The following is a 22458-nucleotide window of genomic DNA, read 5'->3' as shown; positions in this document are numbered from 1 at the left end:
TGCTCCTGCACAGCACCCAATCCACAGACTCATCTGAACCCCGTCCCAGGGAACCCGGAACCTGAGTGAACTGTAGCTCAGATGCAGCACAGACTCATCTGAACCCCGTCCCAGGGAACCCGGAACCTGAGTGAACTGTAGCTCAGATGCAGGAGAATCTGCTCAGCTCTGCTTTGGGCTGACAAAACTCACCTCTCCTGGAACATCAGACAGATCCAGATTTAAACAAAGAGGCAGGGAAGGGACTTCTGATACATTGTGGGTCAGAGAAGATGAAAGTGTTGAGTAAACGGGAAACCTGGTGGGAGAGGCTCTGCCGATGGCACCTGACACGCTCAGCGGGACTCACCTCAGGGGCCATCAGGCAGCCGTTTCCACCACGGTCCACATACCAACTGGTGAAAGGCAACTGCAGGCCGACGCGCTCATCAGCCAGGCAGCAGCCGAAGTCTGTGATCACCAACCAGGGGCAGCCGTCTGCAGACGGACAGGCAGAGGTGAGCGGCCGAGTGTCCCTCACCAACGCCCCCCGCCCCCCGCCCGAGGTCCTATGTTTCCACTAAAGCCACCCTCTGGATGTGGGTACGAGGGGCTCACAGGGACTCCGTGTTGACCCAGGAGCACAGGCCAGCAACACTCGCCGGAGAGCTGAGCGGGGCCAGCCACACAAGTACAGATGTGCCTCTAGGAAATCAAGATCCCCAAGCAAAGAACGGGATAAAATTTGTCCCAATCTAAATAATCTAGTAATTGGAGCTCTCCCAAGATCGAAGGAGCAGCTCTTGTTTTACTGATCAGGTGGTGCTGGCTCAAATGACCGCCAAGAGCCTTTGAACTTGAAACCTCAAATCCAAACCTAAAAAATAGGTGCGTTATGAATTAGTTATTTGTAAAAGGATTCATACAGACTTCCTTTAAAAAGCCAGTTCCTCTAGAACTGCATATTTAATTATCTCAAATCTTCTAGTTCAAAATTGACCAGCGGTATGACTCTCTTTTACAGGATCCCCAGGCAAGTGACCATCCAGCTTCACTTGAGTGCTTCCAGTGACGGGGAGCTCACTGCCAGGGGCAGCTGGGCTGACATTCAAGTAGTGCTCACTGTTTGAAAATTCTTTCTTATATTAAGCTAAAGTCTACCTCTCTTTCACTTTATTCAAGAAAATGTCCACCACTGAGGTTTCTGTTCTGTAAGCAGACAACCGAAAGGAAACTGGGAACCATTAACCACCACTCCACGGGTCCTACACAGAGAACAAAAACCTCCATCTTGAAGGAGGGAGTGCTCATCTCTTGTGTACAGAGGTAAGACACAACAACTTAGAACATAAAAATCAAAAAAGACCCAAAGGCTCCTAAACGTCCCCAGACCTAAAGTCCAGTGTGCCCTGGACCGCCTGGAGGTGCAGCGGGGCAACTACCTGCGTCTGGCTCCACGAGGACGTTGTCGGATTTCAGGTCTCTGTGTGCGACGCCCTGCTGCACCAGGTGAGCCACCCCTTCCAGGAGCTGCAGAGTCATCACGGTGGCCAGGCGGGGGCTTGGGCTGTTCCCACGAAGATACTGGCGCAGGGTACAGGAGTAGCTGGCAGAGAGGGCAACAGGGCCTCGGCTACTGTGCACCAGGGATCCCGAGCACCTTATTTCCTATTAGAGTGATGGCCTTTCCTCTCCTTTTTTTTTTTTTTTATTTTATTTATTTATCTTTTATTTATTTATTTTTGGCTGTGTTGGATCTTTGTTGCTGCACATGGGCTTTCTCTAGTTGCGACAAGCGGGGGCTACTCTTCATTGCAGTGCGTGAGCTTCTCATTGTGGTGGCCTCTCGCTGCGGAGCACAGGCTCTAGGCATGCGGGCTTCAGTAGTTGTGGCTCGCGAGCTCTAGAGCTCAGGCTCGGCAGCTGTGGCACGGGGGCTTAGTTGCTCCGTGGCACGTGGGATCTTCCCGGACCAGGGCTCGAACCCATGTCCCCTGCATTGGCAGGCGGATTCTTAACCTCTGGGCCACCAGGGGAACCCCTCCTCTTCTTCCTGAACATTTTGATTTCTTTTTTCCCCAAGTATCCTTTCTGTTCCCACCCACCATCTTGAAATTAAGTAAGAGCTGGGGCCTCACATATTAAAAGTAACAGTACAGATGCTTGTTTCCTTAAAAACCCATACGGCAATGCCAGGGGTGCAGGGACGGAGGAAGGAGAACAGTTTATGTTAAGAAACCAGGTGAGGTGAGCATAGCGGGGGCAACAGCCTAAGGTACTAACAGCACTGGGGGAAAAGTATGTTCTGACTCAACACGTGTTTCTGTTTCCATGAAAAGTTGTCCTAAAGGGACAACTGGCCTCCCAGAGGGCGGGGATCCCTCTTCCCTGCAACCCCGGGCTCCAGGCATGCTGCTCACTACAGGGCCTGCCACACCCGACACTTACTTCTTCATCACAAGGAAGAGTGTCCGCCCGTGGCCCAGGCCTTCGGGGTGAAGGCGCGGGGGCAGCACGTCAGGGTAGTCGAGCAGGGCCCCTGGCAGCAGTGGCACAGACGACGTGAAGGCGCGGAAGACGCGGATGACGTTGGGGTGTGCGGCCAGCTGCTTGGGACCCCCCTTGGATCTTCTTTTTCAGCCAAGTGGGACAAACATGAGGCCAGTAGCAGATATGACACTTGGAAATGTAACAGTCTAAGGCCACATTCAATACTGACATGCATTTATGCGCCCAGCTCCTCATATCAACTCTGCCCCAGGTGCAGAGCCTGGTTTTGGAAGGAAAACCCACAATGACTCATTGCATTCAGTGACTCCACCAGTCCGTCCACTGTCCATCCATCCCAGGTGGCAGAACACAGTGGAGGAGACCCTGGAATCAGACCGCCTGGGATTGAATCCCACCCCTGCCACTCCAAGTCCTTGGCCAAGTTGCTTAACTTCTCTGGGCTCAGTCTCAAATGCAAAAGGGGGATAAGGTGGTAACGTACCTCAAGAAGTTGTTAATGCTTGTAAAGGACCTAGAATCTCCTCGATTCCAAGTTCTAGCATAACACTTGGCATGGAGTTATGAGCCCAATAAACCTTTGAGCGAATGGATACACATGCAGTTCATAGTAGAGATGTCACCTGCTGCCATGCCCACACCTACCGCTCAGACACAATGGCCACGTTTGGGATTGCATGACCAGGGCTGCAAAACCACCTGCCCCTGGCTCAGAGCTGCTGGGACTAAGGGTGAGCACCTACCCCAAGGGCAACAAGCCTGCAGTCATGTCTGAGGCCCAGTGGCTGGCAGGAAAAGGGGAGAGTCTCTCTTTGTGGAGTGAGTGAAGAAACGTGGCAGTACCTGGGCAGTCAGCAATGGAGCTGAGGGTGAAAGGATGCTGTTACAGAGCAGGACCCTACGGGGCCTTCCCCCGTATCCTCTGCTTTAGCTCCTCTCCAAAGTGCCTGGATAACAGTATCTGATGCACATTCCTGAGCTGTTGTACAGATGTGACACCAAACGGAAGATGCTAACTACTTGATGACCACGGGCTCATGGCCCCCAGACGTACTGGCGCCTAAGGATTGATAATGTTAACCCCTGTGACACCACCCTGTCACCTCACCATCAACCAGTCAGAGAACTGTGCACGAGCCAATCACATACCCTGTGATCCCCTCCCCTCCCCTCCCCTCCCCTCCCCTCCCCTCCCCTCCCCTCCCCTCCCCTCCCCTCCCCTGGCCTTTAAAAACGCTGTGCTGAAACCCTTGGGGGAGTTCGGGGGTTTTTTGGGCATGAGCCATCCTTCTTGCATGGCCCTGCAATAAATCTTTCTCTGCTCCGAACTCCGATGTTTCAGTATTGTTTGCCCTCACTGTGCTTTGGGCACATGAACTTGAGGCCTGAGGGAAGCCAGAGGTGTAGCCATGGATAGGAAATAAGGACGCTGGGTGGCAGAGGAGGAGGACGGAGCAGAAGCCCAGAGACATCAAGACAACACAGAGAGTTCGACACACGCTCTGTCTTCAGAGCTGCCTCAGTTCTGAGCTTTGAAGCCAGTCCACCATGTGGCCTTGTACAGCTCCTCTGGACTCCACCCAAATGAGCCCCTGTCCTAGGCGATCAAAGGAATCAAAGCATTGTTCCTAGCCTGGGGCCATTAGGGCCAGTGGGAGTCACGATCACAGCACAAGGCTGTCAGTGCCACAGTGGGAAAGCGCTGCCTGGTTGTCACAAGAGCCCAGAGGAGGCGGGTGGCTGTGCTGGGGAGACGCGCACGTGTGTGTGTGTGTGTGTGTGTATAGAAAAGAGCCCAGAGGAGGCGGGTGGCTGTGCTGGGGAGACGCGCACGTGTGTGTGTGTGTGTGTGTGTATAGAACTGGAGGAGGACCGGAGAGTGTGTGTGTGTGTGTGTGTGTGTATAGAACTGGAGCAGGACTGGAGTGTGTGCGTGTGTGCGTGTGTGTGTACAGAACTGGAGCAGGACCGCAGTGTGTGCGTGTCTGTGTATAGAACTGAAGCAGGACTGGAGGGTGTGCGTGTGTGTGTACAGAACTGGAGCAGGACCGCAGTGTGTGTGTGTGTGTGCGTGTGTGTGTACAGAACTGGAGCAGGACCGGACTGTGTGTGTGTGCGTGTGTGTGTACAGAACTGGAGCAGGACCGGAGTGTGTGTGTGTGTGTGTGTGTGTGTGCGTGTGTGTGTACAGGACTGGAGCGGGACCGGAGTGTGTGCGTGTGCGTGTGTGTGTACAGGACTGGAGCAGGACCGCAGTGTGTGTGTGTGTGTGTGTGTGTGTACAGAACTGGAGCAGGACCGGACTGTGTGTGTGTGTGTGCGTGTGTGTATAGAACTGGAGCAGGACCGGAGTGTGTGCGTGTGTGCGTGTGTGTGTATAGAACTGGAGCAGGACCGCAGTGTGTGTGTGTGTGTGTGTACAGAACTGGAGCAGGACCGGAGTGTGTGTGCGTGTGTGTGTACAGAACTGGAGCAGGACCGGAGTGTGTGCGTGTGTGCGTGTGTGTATAGAACTGGAGCAGGACCGCAGTGTGTGTGTGTGCGTGTGTGTATAGAACTGGAGCAGGACCGGAGTGTGCGTGTGTGCGTGTGTGTGTAGAGAACTGGAGCAGGACTGGAGTGTGTGCGTGTGTGCGTATAGAACTGGAGCAGGACCGCAGTGTGTGTGCGTGTGTGTGTACAGAACTGGAGCAGGACTGGAGTGTGTGCGTGTGTGCGTGTGTGTGTACAGAACTGGAGCAGGACCGGACTGTGTGTGTGTGTGTGTGTGTGTGTATAGAACTGGAGCAGGACCGGAGTGTGTGCGTGTGTGCGTGTGTGTGTACAGAACTGGAACAGGACCGGAGTGTGTGCGTGTGTGCGTGTGTGTATAGAACTGGAGCAGGACTGGAGTGTGTGCGTGTGTGCGTGTGTGTACAGAAATGGAGCGGGACCGGAGTGTGTGCGTGTGTGCGTGTGTGTGTATAGAACTGGAGCAGGACTGGAGTGTGTGCGTCTGTGTGTACAGAACTGGAGCAGGACCGCAGTGTGTGTGTGTGCGTGTGTGTGTACAGAACTGGAGCAGGACCGGACTGTGTGTGTGTGCGTGTGTGTGTACAGAACTGGAGCGGGACCGGAGTGTGTGCGTGTGCGTGTGTGTGTACAGGACTGGAGCAGGACCGCAGTGTGTGTACAGAACTGGAGCAGGACCGCAGTGTGTGTGTGTGTGTGTGTGTGTATAGAACTGGAGCAGGACCGCAGTGTGTGTGTGTGTGTGTGTGTACAGAACTGGAGCAGGACCGGAGTGTGTGTGCGTGTGTGTGTACAGAACTGGAGCAGGACCGGAGTGTGTGCGTGTGTGCGTGTGTGTATAGAACTGGAGCAGGACCGGAGTGTGTGCGTGTGTGCGTGTGTGTGTAAAGAACTGGAGCAGGACTGGAGTGTGTGCGTGTGTGTGTACAGAACTGGAGCAGAACCGGACTGTGTGTGTGTGTGTGCGTGTGTGTGTGTGTGTACAGAACTGGAGCAGGACCGGAGTGTGTGCGTGTGTGCGTGTGTGTGTATAGAACTGGAGCAGGACCGGAGTGTGTGCGTGTGTGCGTGTGTGTGTACAGGACTGGAGCAGGACCGGAGTGTGTGTGTGTGTGCGTGTGTATAGAACTGGAGCAGGACCGGAGTGTGTGCGTGTGTGCGTGTGTGTGTACAGGACTGGAGCGGGACCGGAGTGTGTGCGTGTGTGCGTGTGTGTGTACAGGACTGGAGCAGGACCGGAGTGTGTGCGTGTGTGCGTGTGTGTGTACAGGACTGGAGCAGGACTGCAGTGTGTGTGTGTGTGTGTGTGTGTGTACAGAACTGGAGCAGGACCGGACTGTGTGTGTGTGTGTGCGTGTGTGTATAGAACTGGAGTAGGACCGGAGTGTGTGCGTGTGTGCGTGTGTGTATAGAACTGGAGAAGGACCGCAGTGTGTGTGTGTGTGTGTACAGAACTGGAGCAGGACCGGAGTGTGTGTGTGCGTGTGTGTGTGTACAGAACTGGAGCAGGACCGGAGTGTGTGCGTGTGTGCGTGTGTGTGTATAGAACTGGAGCAGGACCGGAGTGTGTGCGTGTGTGCGTGTGTGTGTACAGAACTGGAGCGGGACCGGACTGTGTGTGTGTGTGTGTGTGTGTACAGAACTGGAGCAGGAGCGGAGTGTGTGCGTGTGTGCGTGTGTGTGTATAGAACTGGAGCAGGACCGGACTGTGCATCTGCGTGTGTGTGTACAGAACTGGAGCAGGACCGGACTGTGTGTGTGTGTGCGTGTGTGTGTATAGAACTGGAGCAGGACCGCAGTGTGTGTGCGTGTGTGTGTACAGAACTGGAGCAGGACCGGAGTGTGTGCGGGTGTGTGTATATAGAACTGGAGCAGGACCGGAGTGTGTGCGTGTGTGCGTGTGTGTGTATAGAACTGGAGCAGGACCGGAGTGTGTGCGTGTGCGTGTGTGTGTATAGAACTGGAGCAGGACCGCAGTGTGTGTGCGTGTGTGTGTACAGAACTGGAGCAGGACCGGACTGTGTGTGTGTGTGTGCGTGTGTGTATAGAACTGGAGTAGGACCGGAGTGTGTGCGTGTGTGCGTGTGTGTATAGAACTGGAGAAGGACCGCAGTGTGTGTGTGTGTGTGTACAGAACTGGAGCAGGACCGGAGTGTGTGTGTGCGTGTGTGTGTGTACAGAACTGGAGCAGGACCGGAGTGTGTGCGTGTGTGCGTGTGTGTGTATAGAACTGGAGCAGGACCGGAGTGTGTGCGTGTGTGCGTGTGTGTGTACAGAACTGGAGCGGGACCGGACTGTGTGTGTGTGTGTGTGTGTGTACAGAACTGGAGCAGGAGCGGAGTGTGTGCGTGTGTGCGTGTGTGTGTATAGAACTGGAGCAGGACCGGACTGTGCATCTGCGTGTGTGTGTACAGAACTGGAGCAGGACCGGACTGTGTGTGTGTGTGCGTGTGTGTGTATAGAACTGGAGCAGGACCGCAGTGTGTGTGCGTGTGTGTGTACAGAACTGGAGCAGGACCGGAGTGTGTGCGGGTGTGTGTATATAGAACTGGAGCAGGACCGGAGTGTGTGCGTGTGTGCGTGTGTGTGTATAGAACTGGAGCAGGACCGGAGTGTGTGCGTGTGCGTGTGTGTGTATAGAACTGGAGCAGGACTGGAGTGTGTGCGTGTGTGTGTACAGAACTGGAGCGGGACCGGACTGTGCGTGTGTGTGTGTGTGTGTGTACAGAACTGGAGCAGGACCGGAGTGTGTGCGTGTGTGTGTATAGAACTGGAGCAGGACCGGAGTGTGTGTGTGTGTGCGTGTGTGTATAGAACTGGAGCAGGACTGGAGTGTGTGCGTGTGTGCGTGTGTGTACAGAAATGGAGCGGGACCGGAGTGTGTGCGTGTGTGCGTGTGTGTGTACAGAACTGGAGCAGGACTGGAGTGTGTGCGTGTGTGTGTATATAGAACTGGAGCAGGACCGGAGTGTGTGCGTGTGTGCGTGTGTGTGTACAGAACTGGAACAGGACCGGAGTGTGTGCGTGTGTGCGTGTGTGTATAGAACTGGAGCAGGACTGGAGTGTGTGTGTGTGTGTGTGTGTGTGTGTACAGAACTGGAGCAGGACCGGAGTGTGTGTGTGTGTGTGTGCGTGTATAGAACTGGAGCAGGACCGGAGTGTGTGCGTGTGTGCGTGTGTGTGTATAGAACTGGAGCAGGACCGGAGTGTGTGCGTGTGTGCGTGTGTGTGTATAGAACTGGAGCAGGACCGCAGTGTGTGTGTACAGAACTGGAGCAGGACCGCAGTGTGTGTGTGTGTGTGTGTGTACAGATCTGGAGCAGGACCGGAGTGTGTGCGTGTGTGCGTGTGTGTATAGAACTGGAGCAGGACCGCAGTGTGTGTGTGTGTGTGTGTACAGAACTGGAGCAGGACCGGAGTGTGTGCGTGTGTGCGTGTGTGTGTACAGGACTGGAGCAGGACCGGAGTGTGTGCGTGTGTGTGTGTGTGTGTATAGAACTGGAGCAGGACCGGAGTGTGTGCGTGTGTGCGTGTGTGTGTACAGAACTGGAGCAGGACCGGAGTGTGTGTGTGTGCGTGTGTGTATAGAACTGGAGCAGGACCGCAGTGTGTGTGTACAGAACTGGAGCAGGACCGCAGTGTGTGTGTGTGTGTGTGTACAGAACTGGAGCAGGACCGGAGTGTGTGCGTGTGTGCGTGTGTGTATAGAACTGGAGCAGGACCGCAGTGTGTGTGTGTGTGTGTGTACAGAACTGGAGCAGGACCGGAGTGTGTGCGTGTGTGCGTGTGTGTATAGAACTGGAGCAGGACCGCAGTGTGTGTGTGTGTGTGTGTGTACAGAACTGGAGCAGGACTGGACTGTGTGTGTGTGTGTGTGTACAGAACTAGAGCAGGACTGGAGTGTGTGCGTGTGTGCGTGTGTGTGTACAGAACTGGAGCAGGACCGGACTGTGCATGTGCGTGTGTGTGTACAGAACTGGAGCAGGACCGGAGTGTGTGCGTGTGTGCGTGTGTATAGAACTGGAGCAGGACTGGAGTGTGTGCGTGTGTGCGTGTGTGTGTACAGAACTGGAGCAGGACCGGACTGTGCGTGTGTGTGGGTGTGTACAGAAGTGGAGCTGGACTGGACTGTGTGCGTGTGTGCGTGTGTGTGTACAGAACTGGAGCAGGACCGCAGTGTGTGTCTGTGTGTGTGTGTACAGAACTGGAGCAGGACCGGACTGTGTGTGTGTGTGTGTGTAGAGAACTAGAGCAGGACTGGAGTGTGTGCGTGTGTGCGTGTGTGTGTACAGAACTGGAGCAGGACCGGAGTGTGTGCGTGTGTGCGTGTGTGTGTATAGGACTGGAGCAGGACAGGAGTGTGTGCGTGTGTGCGTGTGTGTGTACAGAACTGGAGCAGGACCGGAGTGTGTGCGTGTGTGCGTGTGTGTGTATAGAACTGGAGCAGGACCGGAGTGTGTGCGTGTGTGTGTGTGTGCGTGTGTGTGTACAGAACTGGAGCAGGACCGCAGTGTGTGTGCGTGTGTGCGTGTGTGTGTACAGAACTGGAGCAGGACCGCAGTGTGTGTGTGTGTGTGTGTGTGTACAGAACTGGAGCAGGACCGGAGTGTGTGCGTGTGTGCGTGTGTGTATAGAATTGGAGCAGGACCGGAGTGTGTGTGCGTGTGTGTGTACAGAACTGGAGCAGGACTGGAGTGTGTGTGTGTGCGTGTGTGTATAGAACTGGAGCAGGACCGCAGTGTGTGTGTGTGTGTGTGTACAGAACTGGAGCAGGACCGGACTGTGCGTGTGCGTGTGTGTGTACAGAACTGGAGCAGGACCGCAGTGTGTGTGCGTGTGTGTGTACAGAACTGGAGCAGGACTGGAGTGTGTGCGTGTGTGCGTGTGTGTGTACAGAACTGGAGCGGGACCGGACTGTGCGTGTGCGTGTGTGTGTACAGAACTGGAGCAGGACCGGACTGTGTGTGTGTGTGCGTGTGTGTGTATAGAACTGGAGCAGGACCGCAGTGTGTGTGCGTGTGTGTGTACAGAACTGGAGCAGGACTGGAGTGTGTGCGTGTGTGCGTGTGTGTGTAAAGAACTGGAGCAGGACTGGAGTGTGTGCGTGTGTGTGTAAAGAACTGGAGCAGGACCGGACTGTGTGTGTGTGTGTATAGAACTGGAGCAGGACCGCAGTGTGGGTGCGTGTGTGTGTACAGAACTGGAGCAGAACCGGACTGTGTGTGTGTGTGTGCGTGTGTGTGTGTGTGTACAGAACTGGAGCAGCACCGGAGTGTGTGCGTGTGTGCGTGTGTGTGTATAGAACTGGAGCAGGACCGGAGTGTGTGTGTGTGTGCGTGTGTGTATAGAACTGGAGCAGGACTGGAGTGTGTGCGTGTGTGCGTGTGTGTACAGAAATGGAGCGGGACCGGAGTGTGTGCGTGTGTGCGTGTGTGTGTACAGAACTGGAGCAGGACCGGAGTGTGTGTGTGTGTGTGTGTATAGAAATGGAGCAGGACCGGAGTGTGTGCGTGTGTGCGTGTGTGTGTATAGAACTGGAGCAGGACCGGAGTGTGTGCGTGTGTGCGTGTGTGTGTACAGAACTGGAGCAGGACCGGAGTGTGTGTGTGTGTGCGTGTGTGTATAGAACTGGAGCAGGACTGGAGTGTGTGCGTGTGTGCGTGTGTGTACAGAAATGGAGCGGGACCGGAGTGTGTGCGTGTGTGCGTGTGTGTGTACAGAACTGGAGCGGGACCGCAGTGTGTGTGTGTGTGTGTGTGTGTGTGTACAGGACTGGAGCAGGACCGGAGTGTGTGTGTGTGTGCGTGTGTGTATAGAACTGGAGCAGGACCGGAGTGTGTGCGTGTGTGCGTGTGTGTGTACAGAACTGGAGCAGGACCGGAGTGTGTGTGTGTGCGTGTGTGTATAGAACTGGAGCAGGACCGCAGTGTGTGTGTACAGAAGTGGAGCAGGACCGCAGTGTGTGTGTGTGTGTGTGTACAGAACTGGAGCAGGACCGGAGTGTGTGCGTGTGTGCGTGTGTGTATAGAACTGGAGCAGGACCGCAGTGTGTGTGTGTGTGTGTGTACAGAACTGGAGCAGGACTGGAGTGTGTGCGTGTGTGTGTACAGAACTGGAGCAGGACCGGAGTGTGTGCGTGTGTGCGTGTGTGTGTACAGAACTGGAACAGGACCGGAGTGTGTGCGTGTGTGCGTGTGTGTATAGAACTGGAGCAGGACTGGAGTGTGTGCGTGTGTGCGTGTGTGTACAGAAATGGAGCGGGACCGGAGTGTGTGCGTGTGTGCGTGTGTGTGTACAGAACTGGAGCGGGACCGCAGTGTGTGTGTGTGTGTGTGTGTGTGTGTGTACAGAACTGGAGCAGGACCGGAGTGTGTGCGTGTGTGCGTGTGTGTGTATAGAACTGGAGCAGGACTGGAGTGTGTGCGTGTGTGTGTACAGAACTGGAGCAGGACCGGAGTGTGTGCGTGTGTGCGTGTGTGTGTACAGAACTGGAGCAGGACCGGAGTGTGTGCGTGTGTGCGTGTGTGTGTACAGAACTGGAACAGGACCGGAGTGTGTGCGTGTGTGCGTGTGTGTATAGAACTGGAGCAGGACTGGAGTGTGTGCGTGTGTGCGTGTGTGTGTACAGAACTGGAGCAGGACCGCAGTGTGTGTGTGTGTGTGTGTGTGTACAGAACTGGAGCAGGACCGGAGTGTGTGTGTGTGTGTGTGCGTGTATAGAACTGGAGCAGGACCGGAGTGTGTGCGTGTGTGCGTGTGTGTGTATAGAACTGGAGCAGGACCGGAGTGTGTGCGTGTGTGCGTGTGTGTGTATAGAACTGGAGCAGGACCGCAGTGTGTGTGTACAGAACTGGAGCAGGACCGCAGTGTGTGTGTGTGTGTGTGTGTACAGAACTGGAGCAGGACCGGAGTGTGTGCGTGTGTGCGTGTGTGTATAGAACTGGAGCAGGACCGCAGTGTGTGTGTGTGTGTGTGTACAGAACTGGAGCAGGACCGGAGTGTGTGTGCGTGTGTGTGTACAGAACTGGAGCAGGACCGGAGTGTGTGCGTGTGTGCGTGTGTGTGTATAGAACTGGAGCAGGACCGGAGTGTGTGCGTGTGTGCGTGTGTGTGTAAAGAACTGGAGCAGGACTGGAGTGTGTGCGTGTGTGTGTACAGAACTGGAGCAGAACCGGACTGTGTGTGTGTGTGTGCGTGTGTGTGTGTGTGTACAGAACTGGAGCAGGACCGGAGTGTGTGCGTGTGTGCGTGTGTGTGTATAGAACTGGAGCAGGACCGGAGTGTGTGCGTGTGTGCGTGTGTGTGTACAGGACTGGAGCAGGACCGGAGTGTGTGCGTGTGTGCGTGTGTGTGTACAGGACTGGAGCAGGACCGGAGTGTGTGCGTGTGTGTGTGTGTGTGTATAGAACTGGAGCAGGACCGGAGTGTGTGCGTGTGTGCGTGTGTGTGTACAGAACTGGAGCAGGACCGGAGTGTGTGTGTGTGCGTGTGTGTATAGAACTGGAGCAGGACCGCAGTGTGTGTGTACAGAACTGGAGCAGGACCGCAGTGTGTGTGTGTGTGTGTGTACAGAACTGGAGCAGGACCGGAGTGTGTGCGTGTGTGCGTGTGTGTATAGAACTGGAGCAGGACCGCAGTGTGTGTGTGTGTGTGTGTACAGAACTGGAGCAGGACCGGAGTGTGTGCGTGTGTGCGTGTGTGTATAGAACTGGAGCAGGACCGCAGTGTGTGTGTGTGTGTGTGTGTACAGAACTGGAGCAGGACTGGACTGTGTGTGTGTGTGTGTGTACAGAACTAGAGCAGGACTGGAGTGTGTGCGTGTGTGCGTGTGTGTGTACAGAACTGGAGCAGGACCGGACTGTGCATGTGCGTGTGTGTGTACAGAACTGGAGCAGGACCGGAGTGTGTGCGTGTGTGCGTGTGTATAGAACTGGAGCAGGACTGGAGTGTGTGCGTGTGTGCGTGTGTGTGTACAGAACTGGAGCAGGACCGGACTGTGCGTGTGTGTGGGTGTGTACAGAAGTGGAGCTGGACTGGACTGTGTGCGTGTGTGCGTGTGTGTGTACAGAACTGGAGCAGGACCGCAGTGTGTGTCTGTGTGTGTGTGTACAGAACTGGAGCAGGACCGGACTGTGTGTGTGTGTGTGCGTGTGTGTGTATAGAACTGGAGCAGGACCGGAGTGTGTGCGTGTGTGCGTGTGTGTGTATAGGACTGGAGCAGGACAGGAGTGTGTGCGTGTGTGCGTGTGTGTGTACAGAACTGGAGCAGGACCGGAGTGTGTGCGTGTGTGCGTGTGTGTGTATAGAACTGGAGCAGGACCGGAGTGTGTGCGTGTGTGTGTGTGTGCGTGTGTGTGTACAGAACTGGAGCAGGACCGCAGTGTGTGTGCGTGTGTGCGTGTGTGTGTACAGAACTGGAGCAGGACCGCAGTGTGTGTGTGTGTGTGTGTGTGTACAGAACTGGAGCAGGACCGGAGTGTGTGCGTGTGTGCGTGTGTGTATAGAACTGGAGCAGGACCGGAGTGTGTGTGCGTGTGTGTGTACAGAACTGGAGCAGGACTGGAGTGTGTGTGTGTGCGTGTGTGTATAGAACTGGAGCAGGACCGCAGTGTGTGTGTGTGTGTGTGTACAGAACTGGAGCAGGACCGGACTGTGCGTGTGCGTGTGTGTGTACAGAACTGGAGCAGGACCGCAGTGTGTGTGCGTGTGTGTGTACAGAACTGGAGCAGGACCGGAGTGTGTGTGTGTGTGCGTGTGTGTGTATAGAACTGGAGCAGGACTGGAGTGTGTGCGTGTGTGCGTGTGTGTGTACAGAACTGGAGCGGGACCGGACTGTGCGTGTGCGTGTGTGTGTACAGAACTGGAGCAGGACCGGACTGTGTGTGTGTGTGCGTGTGTGTGTATAGAACTGGAGCAGGACCGCAGTGTGTGTGCGTGTGTGTGTACAGAACTGGAGCAGGACTGGAGTGTGTGCGTGTGTGCGTGTGTGTGTAAAGAACTGGAGCAGGACTGGAGTGTGTGCGTGTGTGTGTAAAGAACTGGAGCAGGACCGGACTGTGTGTGTGTGTGTATAGAACTGGAGCAGGACCGCAGTGTGGGTGCGTGTGTGTGTACAGAACTGGAGCAGAACCGGACTGTGTGTGTGTGTGTGCGTGTGTGTGTGTGTGTACAGAACTGGAGCAGCACCGGAGTGTGTGCGTGTGTGCGTGTGTGTGTATAGAACTGGAGCAGGACCGGAGTGTGTGCGTGTGTGCGTGTGTGTGTACAGAACTGGAGCAGGACCGGAGTGTGTGTGTGTGTGCGTGTGTGTACAGAAATGGAGCGGGACCGGAGTGTGTGCGTGTGTGCGTGTGTGTGTACAGAACTGGAGCAGGACCGGAGTGTGTGCGTGTGTGCGTGTGTGTGTATAGAACTGGAGCAGGACCGGAGTGTGTGCGTGTGTGCGTGTGTGTGTACAGAACTGGAGCAGGACCGGAGTGTGTGTGTGTGTGCGTGTGTGTATAGAACTGGAGCAGGACTGGAGTGTGTGCGTGTGTGCGTGTGTGTACAGAAATGGAGCGGGACCGGAGTGTGTGCGTGTGTGCGTGTGTGTGTACAGAACTGGAGCGGGACCGCAGTGTGTGTGTGTGTGTGTGTGTGTGTGTACAGGACTGGAGCAGGACCGGAGTGTGTGTGTGTGTGCGTGTGTGTATAGAACTGGAGCAGGACCGGAGTGTGTGCGTGTGTGCGTGTGTGTACAGAAATGGAGCGGGACCGGAGTGTGTGCGTGTGTGCGTGTGTGTGTATAGAACTGGAGCAGGACCGCAGTGTGTGTGTGTGTGTGTGTGTGTACAGAACTGGAGCAGGACCGGAGTGTGTGTGCGTGTGTGTGTACAGAACTGGAGCAGGACCGGAGCGTGTGCGTGTGTGCGTGTGTGTATAGAACTGGAGCAGGACCGCAGTGTGTGTGTGTGCGTGTGTGTATAGAACTGGAGCAGGACCGGAGTGTGCGTGTGTGCGTGTGTGTGTAGAGAACTGGAGCAGGACTGGAGTGTGTGCGTGTGTGCGTATAGAACTGGAGCAGGACCGCAGTGTGTGTGCGTGTGTGTGTACAGAACTGGAGCAGGACTGGAGTGTGTGCGTGTGTGCGTGTGTGTGTACAGAACTGGAGCAGGACCGGACTGTGTGTGTGTGCGTGTGTGTGTACAGAACTGGAGCAGGACCGGAGTGTGCGTGTGTGCGTGTGTGTACAGAACTGGAGCAGGACCGGAGTGTGTGCGTGTGTGCGTGTGTGTGTATAGAACTGGAGCAGGACCGGAGTGTGTGCGTGTGTGCGTGTGTGTGTACAGAACTGGAGCAGGACCGCAGTGTGTGTGTGTGCGTGTGTGTACAGAACTGGAGCAGGACCGGAGTGTGTGAGTGTGTGCGTGTGTGTGTACAGAACTGGAGCAGGACCGGACTGTGTGTGTGTGTGTGTGTGTGTGTATAGAACTGGAGCAGGACTGGAGTGTGTGCGTGTGTGCGTGTGTGTACAGAACTGGAACAGGACCGGAGTGTGTGCGTGTGTGCGTGTGTGTATAGAACTGGAGCGGGACTGGAGTGTGTGCGTGTGTGCGTGTGTGTACAGAAATGGAGCGGGACCGGAGTGTGTGCGTGTGTGCGTGTGTGTGTACAGAACTGGAGCGGGACCGGAGTGTGTGCGTGTGTGCGTGTGTGTGTACAGAACTGGAGCAGGACCGCAGTGTGTGTGTGTGTGTGTGTGTGTGTACAGAACTGGAGCAGGACCGGAGTGTGTGCGTGTGTGCGTGTGTGTGTATAGAACTGGAGCAGGACTGGAGTGTGTGCGTCTGTGTGTACAGAACTGGAGCAGGACCGCAGTGTGTGTGTGTGTGTGCGTGTGTGTGTACAGAACTGGAGCGGGACCGGAGTGTGTGCGTGTGTGCGTGTGTGTATAGAACTGGAGCAGGACCGGAGTGTGTGTGCGTGTGTGTGTACAGAACTGGAGCAGGACTGGAGTGTGTGTGTGTGCGTGTGTGTATAGAACTGGAGCAGGACCGCAGTGTGTGTGTGTGTGTGTGTACAGAACTGGAGCAGGACCGGACTGTGCGTGTGCGTGTGTGTGTACAGAACTGGAGCAGGACCGCAGTGTGTGTGCGTGTGTGTGTACAGAACTGGAGCAGGACCGGAGTGTGTGTGTGTGTGCGTGTGTGTGTATAGAACTGGAGCAGGACTGGAGTGTGTGCGTGTGTGCGTGTGTTTGTACAGAACTGGAGCGGGACCGGAGTGTGTGCGTGTGTGCGTGTGTGTGTATAGAACTGGAGCAGGACTGGAGTGTGTGCGTGTGTGCGTGTGTGTGTACAGAACTGGAGCAGGACCGCAGTGTGTGTGTGTGTGTGTACAGAACTGGAGCAGGACCGGAGTGTGTGCGTGTGTGTGTGTACAGAACTGGAGCAGGACCGGACTGTGTGTGTGTGCGTGTGTGTGTGTATAGAACTGGAGCAGGACTGGAGTGTGTGTGTGTGCATGTGTGTGTACAGAACTGGAGCAGGACCGGACTGTGCCTGTGCGTGTGTGTGTACAGAACTGGAGCAGGACCGGAGTGTGTGCGTGTGTGCGTGTGTGTGTACAGAACTGGAGCAGGACCGCAGTGTGTGCGTGTGTGCGTGTGTGTGTGTATAGAACTGGAGCAGGACTGGAGTGTGTGTGTGTGCGTGTGTGTGTACCGAATTGGAGCAGGACTGGAGTGTGTGTGTGTGTGTGTGTACAGAACTGGAGCAGGACCGCAGTGTGTGTGTGTGTGCGTGTGTGTGTACAGAACTGGAGCAGGACCGGACTGTGTGTGTGTGTGTGTGTGTGTATAGAACTGGAGCAGGACCGGAGTGTGTGTGTGTGTGCGTGTGTGTGTACAGAACTGGAGCAGGACCGGAGTGTGTGCGTGTGTGTCTAACTGCACACACAAGAGGCCTGTGTGCATATGGTGAGGGCATATGAATTCACCACGTGGAGCATAGGGTGTGACGGGAGAAGATCAGAAACCAGGTGGGAGAAGCAGCCCCAGGAGCAGATCACAAGGGCTGAGTCTGAGGTCCCTAGAGGAGCAAGGCTACGAAGAAATCCACCCAGTGCTCTCAGGGTCTTGGAGTCTTTCTCCTGAGACAGAGTCGATGTCATCAGTACTTTAGGTAACAGGCCTTCTGCCATATTCATCTAATCATTCCGCAGACATTCACTGAGCTGTTGGGTATACACAGTAAACAAACATAAAAGCCCTGCCCTCAGAGAGCTTTCACTGCAGCCACAGAGACGATTAATAAATAGACAAAGACATCTACGATTTAAGGACAGATGGAGATAAATGCTGTGAAAAAACTAAAGTGGGTAGAAAACTGGAAAGTGACAGGTCTGCACGGCAGCACCATGTCAGCTGGCTGACGCTTCCACCACAAATGGAAGCACCAGAGGATAAAGTTAGACCCTAGGAACCAGCTGACACCCACCCTTCCCTACAAAGGAATCCGGAGAAGAGGAGGCCAGGGCTAAGCCCACCAAGCAGCTACTTCCCTAGGCCTGCACCAACCGTCAGTCACACTAGAGCCAGAGCCTTCCAAGCCCTGGAAGGGGTCTTCCACGTATGTTTCCTTAAGTCCCTATCTCCACCTTCTTGCTTCTGATCTACAGACCAACCCTCTAGTAAGTCACCAAAAACACAGCGGGCCACCTCTTCCTGGGGGTCTACAAATACTAAAGGGAGCACAGCGTATCCTCTGGCACAAGTATTATCTTTTACAACCTGTGGGTTTGCAAAGCCAAGGTGAGCTTCGGCTGCTATCCAGACTCTTCCCTCTGTGGAGGGAGCCTCTTTTCCTACTTCTTTGCCTAGCTAATGGCTATCCATCTTCCAAGAGGCAGAACAAACTGTCCCTTCAAGAGGCCTTTCTGAATGGCCCCGAACCCCTGCAACACACACACCTCTGGGCTCCCTCAGCACCTGAGCATACGCTATTCTAGCACTTACCACGCTAGACTCTGCTCCCGACTTCTCAGGCTCCTCTGTCACATGGAGAACAGGCCATTAAAAGAAAAATCTCTTGGCACTATCGGGTCACAGCAGCTATTCGTGAAGTGAGTGTTGCCTCTGCTGGGGACAGAGTTCGATTTGTTTCCACCTGGGCATTACTTAGGCATCAGAAACCAGGTCCATTTTCCATGGTTCTGAACTGGGCAGCTCTGGACGGCCTTCTCTCCCTACTCCAGCGTGAGTCAGCCACCTGCATCTTCCACCAGAGTCAGACTGTCTACAATCTTTCCCAATTATCCACCAACTGAAAATCCATCACTGACTACATCATTCAGTGAGAATTTATTATCTACTGTGTGTCGTGTCAGACGCTGTGCTGAGTGGTGAGGGCACAGGTGGGGGTTCTGCTCTGTGTGGTGGGCAGATGGGTGCTTACCTGTGAGCGACTGCTCCATACTCCCCGGCCAAGGCCACTCGACTGGCTGGGACGAGCTCCTGGCTCATTGTGCTAAAGATGGCTTCGCTGGATGAGCCTGCCTGGAACACATCCGTAATGGATCCAGGGTTACACAGGCCCAAGCAAGCCCAGGCCCTCCTTATAATCTGGACCAGGACAGCTACTGCCTAGAATTGGTTTTGACCTTCAAGCTAAGATAACCTCTCTGAAGTGGGAGGCCGAGTTTCTCCTGGGAGAGAGAGGGCAGAGACGCCATCCATGCCAACCCAGAGGACGCTCCCCACACCTCACACCCTTTGACAGCTCAGGTGCCCACGGCAGGAGGAGGTGTCAAGATGATCAAGGCAGGGGCCCTCCTTCCTGCCATAGATGCCTCCGGTCACCACCAGGCTCAAACCTGACCACCGAGCACTAACGCTCACCCTCGCAGGCTCCCTTCAGCAGACAGGCCCAGCCCGACAAGCCCCCGCTGGATAAACCCGTGCCGAATCACAGAACAGCCCTCTTCATCACCCAGTAAAAAACACAAAACAAGGAAAAGCACCTTATTTCCCTCATTTCATTATGAACAGCTCTCAGGACTTGTGAAACCTGTCAAGAATCCTTTAAGAATCAAGTCTTTTAGCTTTTGTGAATGCATTTGCTGTCGTGCCCCAACCAGTGGAAGTTTTGATACTAAGACTGGATGTTTCCTAGGTCGAGGATTTGGCTGCTTGTTAGCTATTAGCCCAGCGTGGAAGTATGGTCTAATAACCTCCATTCCCCAGATCGAAACCTGAACCTGCATCCTTCAGTGTCCAGCATGAGCTGTGTGGCTGTGTCCCACCTTAGCCTTGGAAAGATGCTCTGGGCAGGAGGAAACGCATCAGGTCTTGATGAATTTCCTAACCTCTCCTCCCACCCCCCCATGTAATGGCAAGATAAATTACTCTAAATGGACAGAAGTCTTTGTTTTCAGGTGGGAAAAATACTCAATTTCCCAAAGTGTCGAGTTTTGCAGGAGCTGAGCGCAGAGAGGCGACAAGCCAGCCTTGGGTCTGCAGGGGCGGTGGGAGGCGTGCGGCCCCTCGTGCCCAGCGCGGCAGGTCAGGGAGACAGAGGCCGGTGCAGACTGCAGCCCCGAAATCAACTGATCGGCCTGGACACTTTAGGCACTTGCTACTCAGTGTGGCTCACGGCCCAGCAGCATGGGCATCGCCTGGGGGCTCGTCAGTGGTGGGGGTCGGCGGGAGTCTCAGGCTCCACCCCACAGCAGCTGCCCACAATCTATCTGCCTTCTAACCTGCCCCCAGGTGATGCACGGACATATTACAGTCTGAGACATGCTGCTTCAGACTCTTGTGCAAGAGCGTGACGCACCTGTACTGTGGAGAATCTGTGTTGTTTCCTATCTACTGCCTGGGAAAAAGCGCCGCGAGGTTCCCCCAAGATGGGCATTTTGAGAAACGCCGACTTTAAAGATGGAGGGCCCCACTCTTACCGAGATGTTCCACATCATCTTGATGGCCAAGGGAAAGGCAGGGGCCAGTGGGGCTTGCTCCTCTTCTCCTCGTGGAATGATCTCTGGGCCTCTCCCTGGAAGAAGCCCGATACTCCCTGCCACTTGCTGGTTCTGGGGCAACACAGGCATGGTGGCCTCATAGACAGCGGCACTGCAGCCCTTGCCAATGGACTTCCCGATCAGATACTCCTCCAGCCGGAAACCCTGCCAGCGTCTAGCGTCCAATGGGTCAGGGAGCAGCTTGTTTTTCTGGGTGAAAACTGCCTGTGAAGAAAGAAAGCAGGCGCCGTGAGGCAGGGAGCCCAGGAAGGCTTCAGTGAAGGGATGCGGAGGTACAGTGAGGCGAGCTCTTCACTGACAAGACCAAGAGCCAATAAAAACACAACCAAGTTGGGTTTCACTGCTCGTCCTGGGCTCAGGCCATCCTGCTTTCTCTCTCATTACTCAGAATAATTTTTCTCGAAGTGTCACTTCACTGCAGTCACCGAGGCAGCCCAACACAGAACATGGATTAGTTAAGAGGTCAGAACTCTCAAATTCTGCAGCTGGCACATCACTCCTTTGCTGCCTGTCAAGCTCCCAGCACAAGCTTGGGGGTTTCTGATTATGGAGACGGCTCCTTCTGCAAAGACCTCGGCAGGCAGGCATTGGACGGTTACCAAGAACTGTGTATGGGCAGAAGCATGTGGTCAGCAGCCTCCCACTTGGGAATGACCTCAGGCTGCTTTTGCAGGCCAGGGGGTAAAATAAGGGGGCTCCCTGGAGCCGAGTCATCAGGTCCTGTTGTTGGGCTGCAGCCCACAGGCCTGCAAGCCTTGTACCTGCCCAGCCTTGAGACGACTAAAGAAAGAGCCTGGAGTCAGTGACAAAGACATCAATGGTTTATTGGACGGGGCATCTTACACGTCTGCAGCATAAGGTCCTGGAGCAACATCCCAACGTGTGTGGCAGACAGCAGGCAGGACACGGCAGCAATCTTCACTAATCTTCACTAGTCGGGGGAGAAGGAGGCTACCATTTATAGGGAAATTGGTATCAGGTTGGCTCATCAGTTACCAGGGAAACCAGCAGCTGGGGCACGTCCCTCACAGCCCCTCAGGTTAATGACCATCACGAGGACAGATGTTTCCCTTTAATAAACTAGCAGGTGGAGCTGTTTTGGCCTAAGGCTTAGAACAATCACTAGCTGGGGCAGGAGGCAAGCACCTTCCTGTGAGTAGGATGTAAGTGAAGCAGGGACTGGTCCAGCAGGGGATGTACAGACAGCAAGAGGATGGCCATCTTGAGTGGCCTGACCATACATGTCTTCCTGTCTCTACCTCTTAGGAATCTGGTGGGCCATTCTGTTTGCAGAAAGGAAACAAGAATACAAGAGTTCGGAGGGACATAGATGGAAATGCGGGTGCTGTGGGGATGCACTGGGATCGAGGCTATTTCCCCCAAATCGGGGTTCTTGCCTACTCCAGGCAGGTGACATCATTTCTGCAGTCACCCAAACTCTGCCTTCCCCCTCAAATCCCATCTGACCTGCTGACCCCTCCCTCTTCATGGTCAGTCACTCAGCTCCAGACTCTCCCACTCACGTACTCCCTTCACCTGCTTCTGAGCCGGATGAAACCACGCTGCTTTCACGTGTCACTCATCAGGTTCAAGAACCTGATAGGTTATTCGGTACCTTGTGCTGGTACTTCCTACATGGGAAAATTGTTCTGCAGGCTGGTCTGCACTGTCCGTGCTGGTCTCTCACATGCCTCTCCCTGAACCTCTGCTCAAACTGTTCCCCTCCCCCGCCCCCTATTTCTATTGTCTTCACTCTACCTGCTCATCCTTACTCATCCAGCAAATCCGAACTCAAGCTCCTGCTTCCCCTATAACCAGTCCTGACAGCCCAGCCCACAGCAACCCTTCCTCCTGGAGGATTCCTAAAGCACTGAGAACCTATGAGCTAACACACCTCGTATGATAACTTCTAATGTTTTTAAAAAACGAAAGTCTGTCTTGCCTTGCCAACTAGTTTCCAAACTCTGTGGAGTGGAAGCAATATCTCGTAGAGTAATCCTTTAGCAACCATGGTTTTGAGAATGAGATACATGTTTTAAAACTTTTAATTTTGAAATAATTATAGACTCACAGGAAGCAGCAAAAAAAAAAAAAAAGTACAAAATGTCCTGTGTACCCTTCACCCAGTTTCCCACAAGTGACATCTTATAAAAAGCACTAGTACAAAGCCCAGGAAAGTGACAACATACACTACTGTAAACTAGACTACAGACCTTACTCAGTTTTCACTTTTTCTTTTTTGGCCGCACGCAAGCGGGTTCTTAGTTCCCCGACTAGGAACATGCGCCCTCTGCAGTGGATGCACGGAGTCTTAACCACTGGACCACCAGGGAAGTGCCTCACCATCTTTTCTGACCTGCATTCTTTCATGTGTGCACGTGTGCGCACGTGTAACTCTGCAATTTTATCCCCCGTACAGATACATGCAATCACCACCACAGTCAA

At 54.5% G+C, this 22458-nt stretch overlaps 1 protein-coding gene across 5 annotated transcripts in view; it reads right to left on the bottom strand.

Moving 5' to 3' along the window:
- The window catches only part of PINK1 (PTEN induced kinase 1), a 28682-nt gene that overhangs the window by 2574 nt on the left and 3650 nt on the right, over positions 1 to 22458 (bottom strand). For 4 of the 5 annotated variants that reach the window (XR_004347263.1, XR_004347262.1, XM_032615502.1 and 1 more), the window contains exons 2-6: positions 19933 to 20217; positions 18432 to 18532; positions 2428 to 2610; positions 1422 to 1585; positions 350 to 477 (exon numbers count right to left, since the gene is read on the bottom strand). Coding sequence is in view for 3 of the 5 variants with exons in the window: in XM_032615502.1 (XP_032471393.1) it covers positions 350 to 477; positions 1422 to 1585; positions 2428 to 2610; positions 18432 to 18532; positions 19933 to 20217 (861 nt within the window). In the remaining 2 variants the exon portion in view is untranslated. The remainder of the gene's footprint in view (positions 1 to 349; positions 478 to 1421; positions 1586 to 2427; positions 2611 to 18431; positions 18533 to 19932; positions 20218 to 22458) is intronic. The other variant, XM_032615495.1, reaches the window with a different exon arrangement.

This window comes from Phocoena sinus, chromosome 1, assembly GCF_008692025.1.
Source record: "Phocoena sinus isolate mPhoSin1 chromosome 1, mPhoSin1.pri, whole genome shotgun sequence".
Classification (NCBI taxonomy): Eukaryota; Metazoa; Chordata; class Mammalia; order Artiodactyla; family Phocoenidae; genus Phocoena; species Phocoena sinus.
This window is presented reverse-complemented; position numbering and strand designations above follow the sequence as displayed.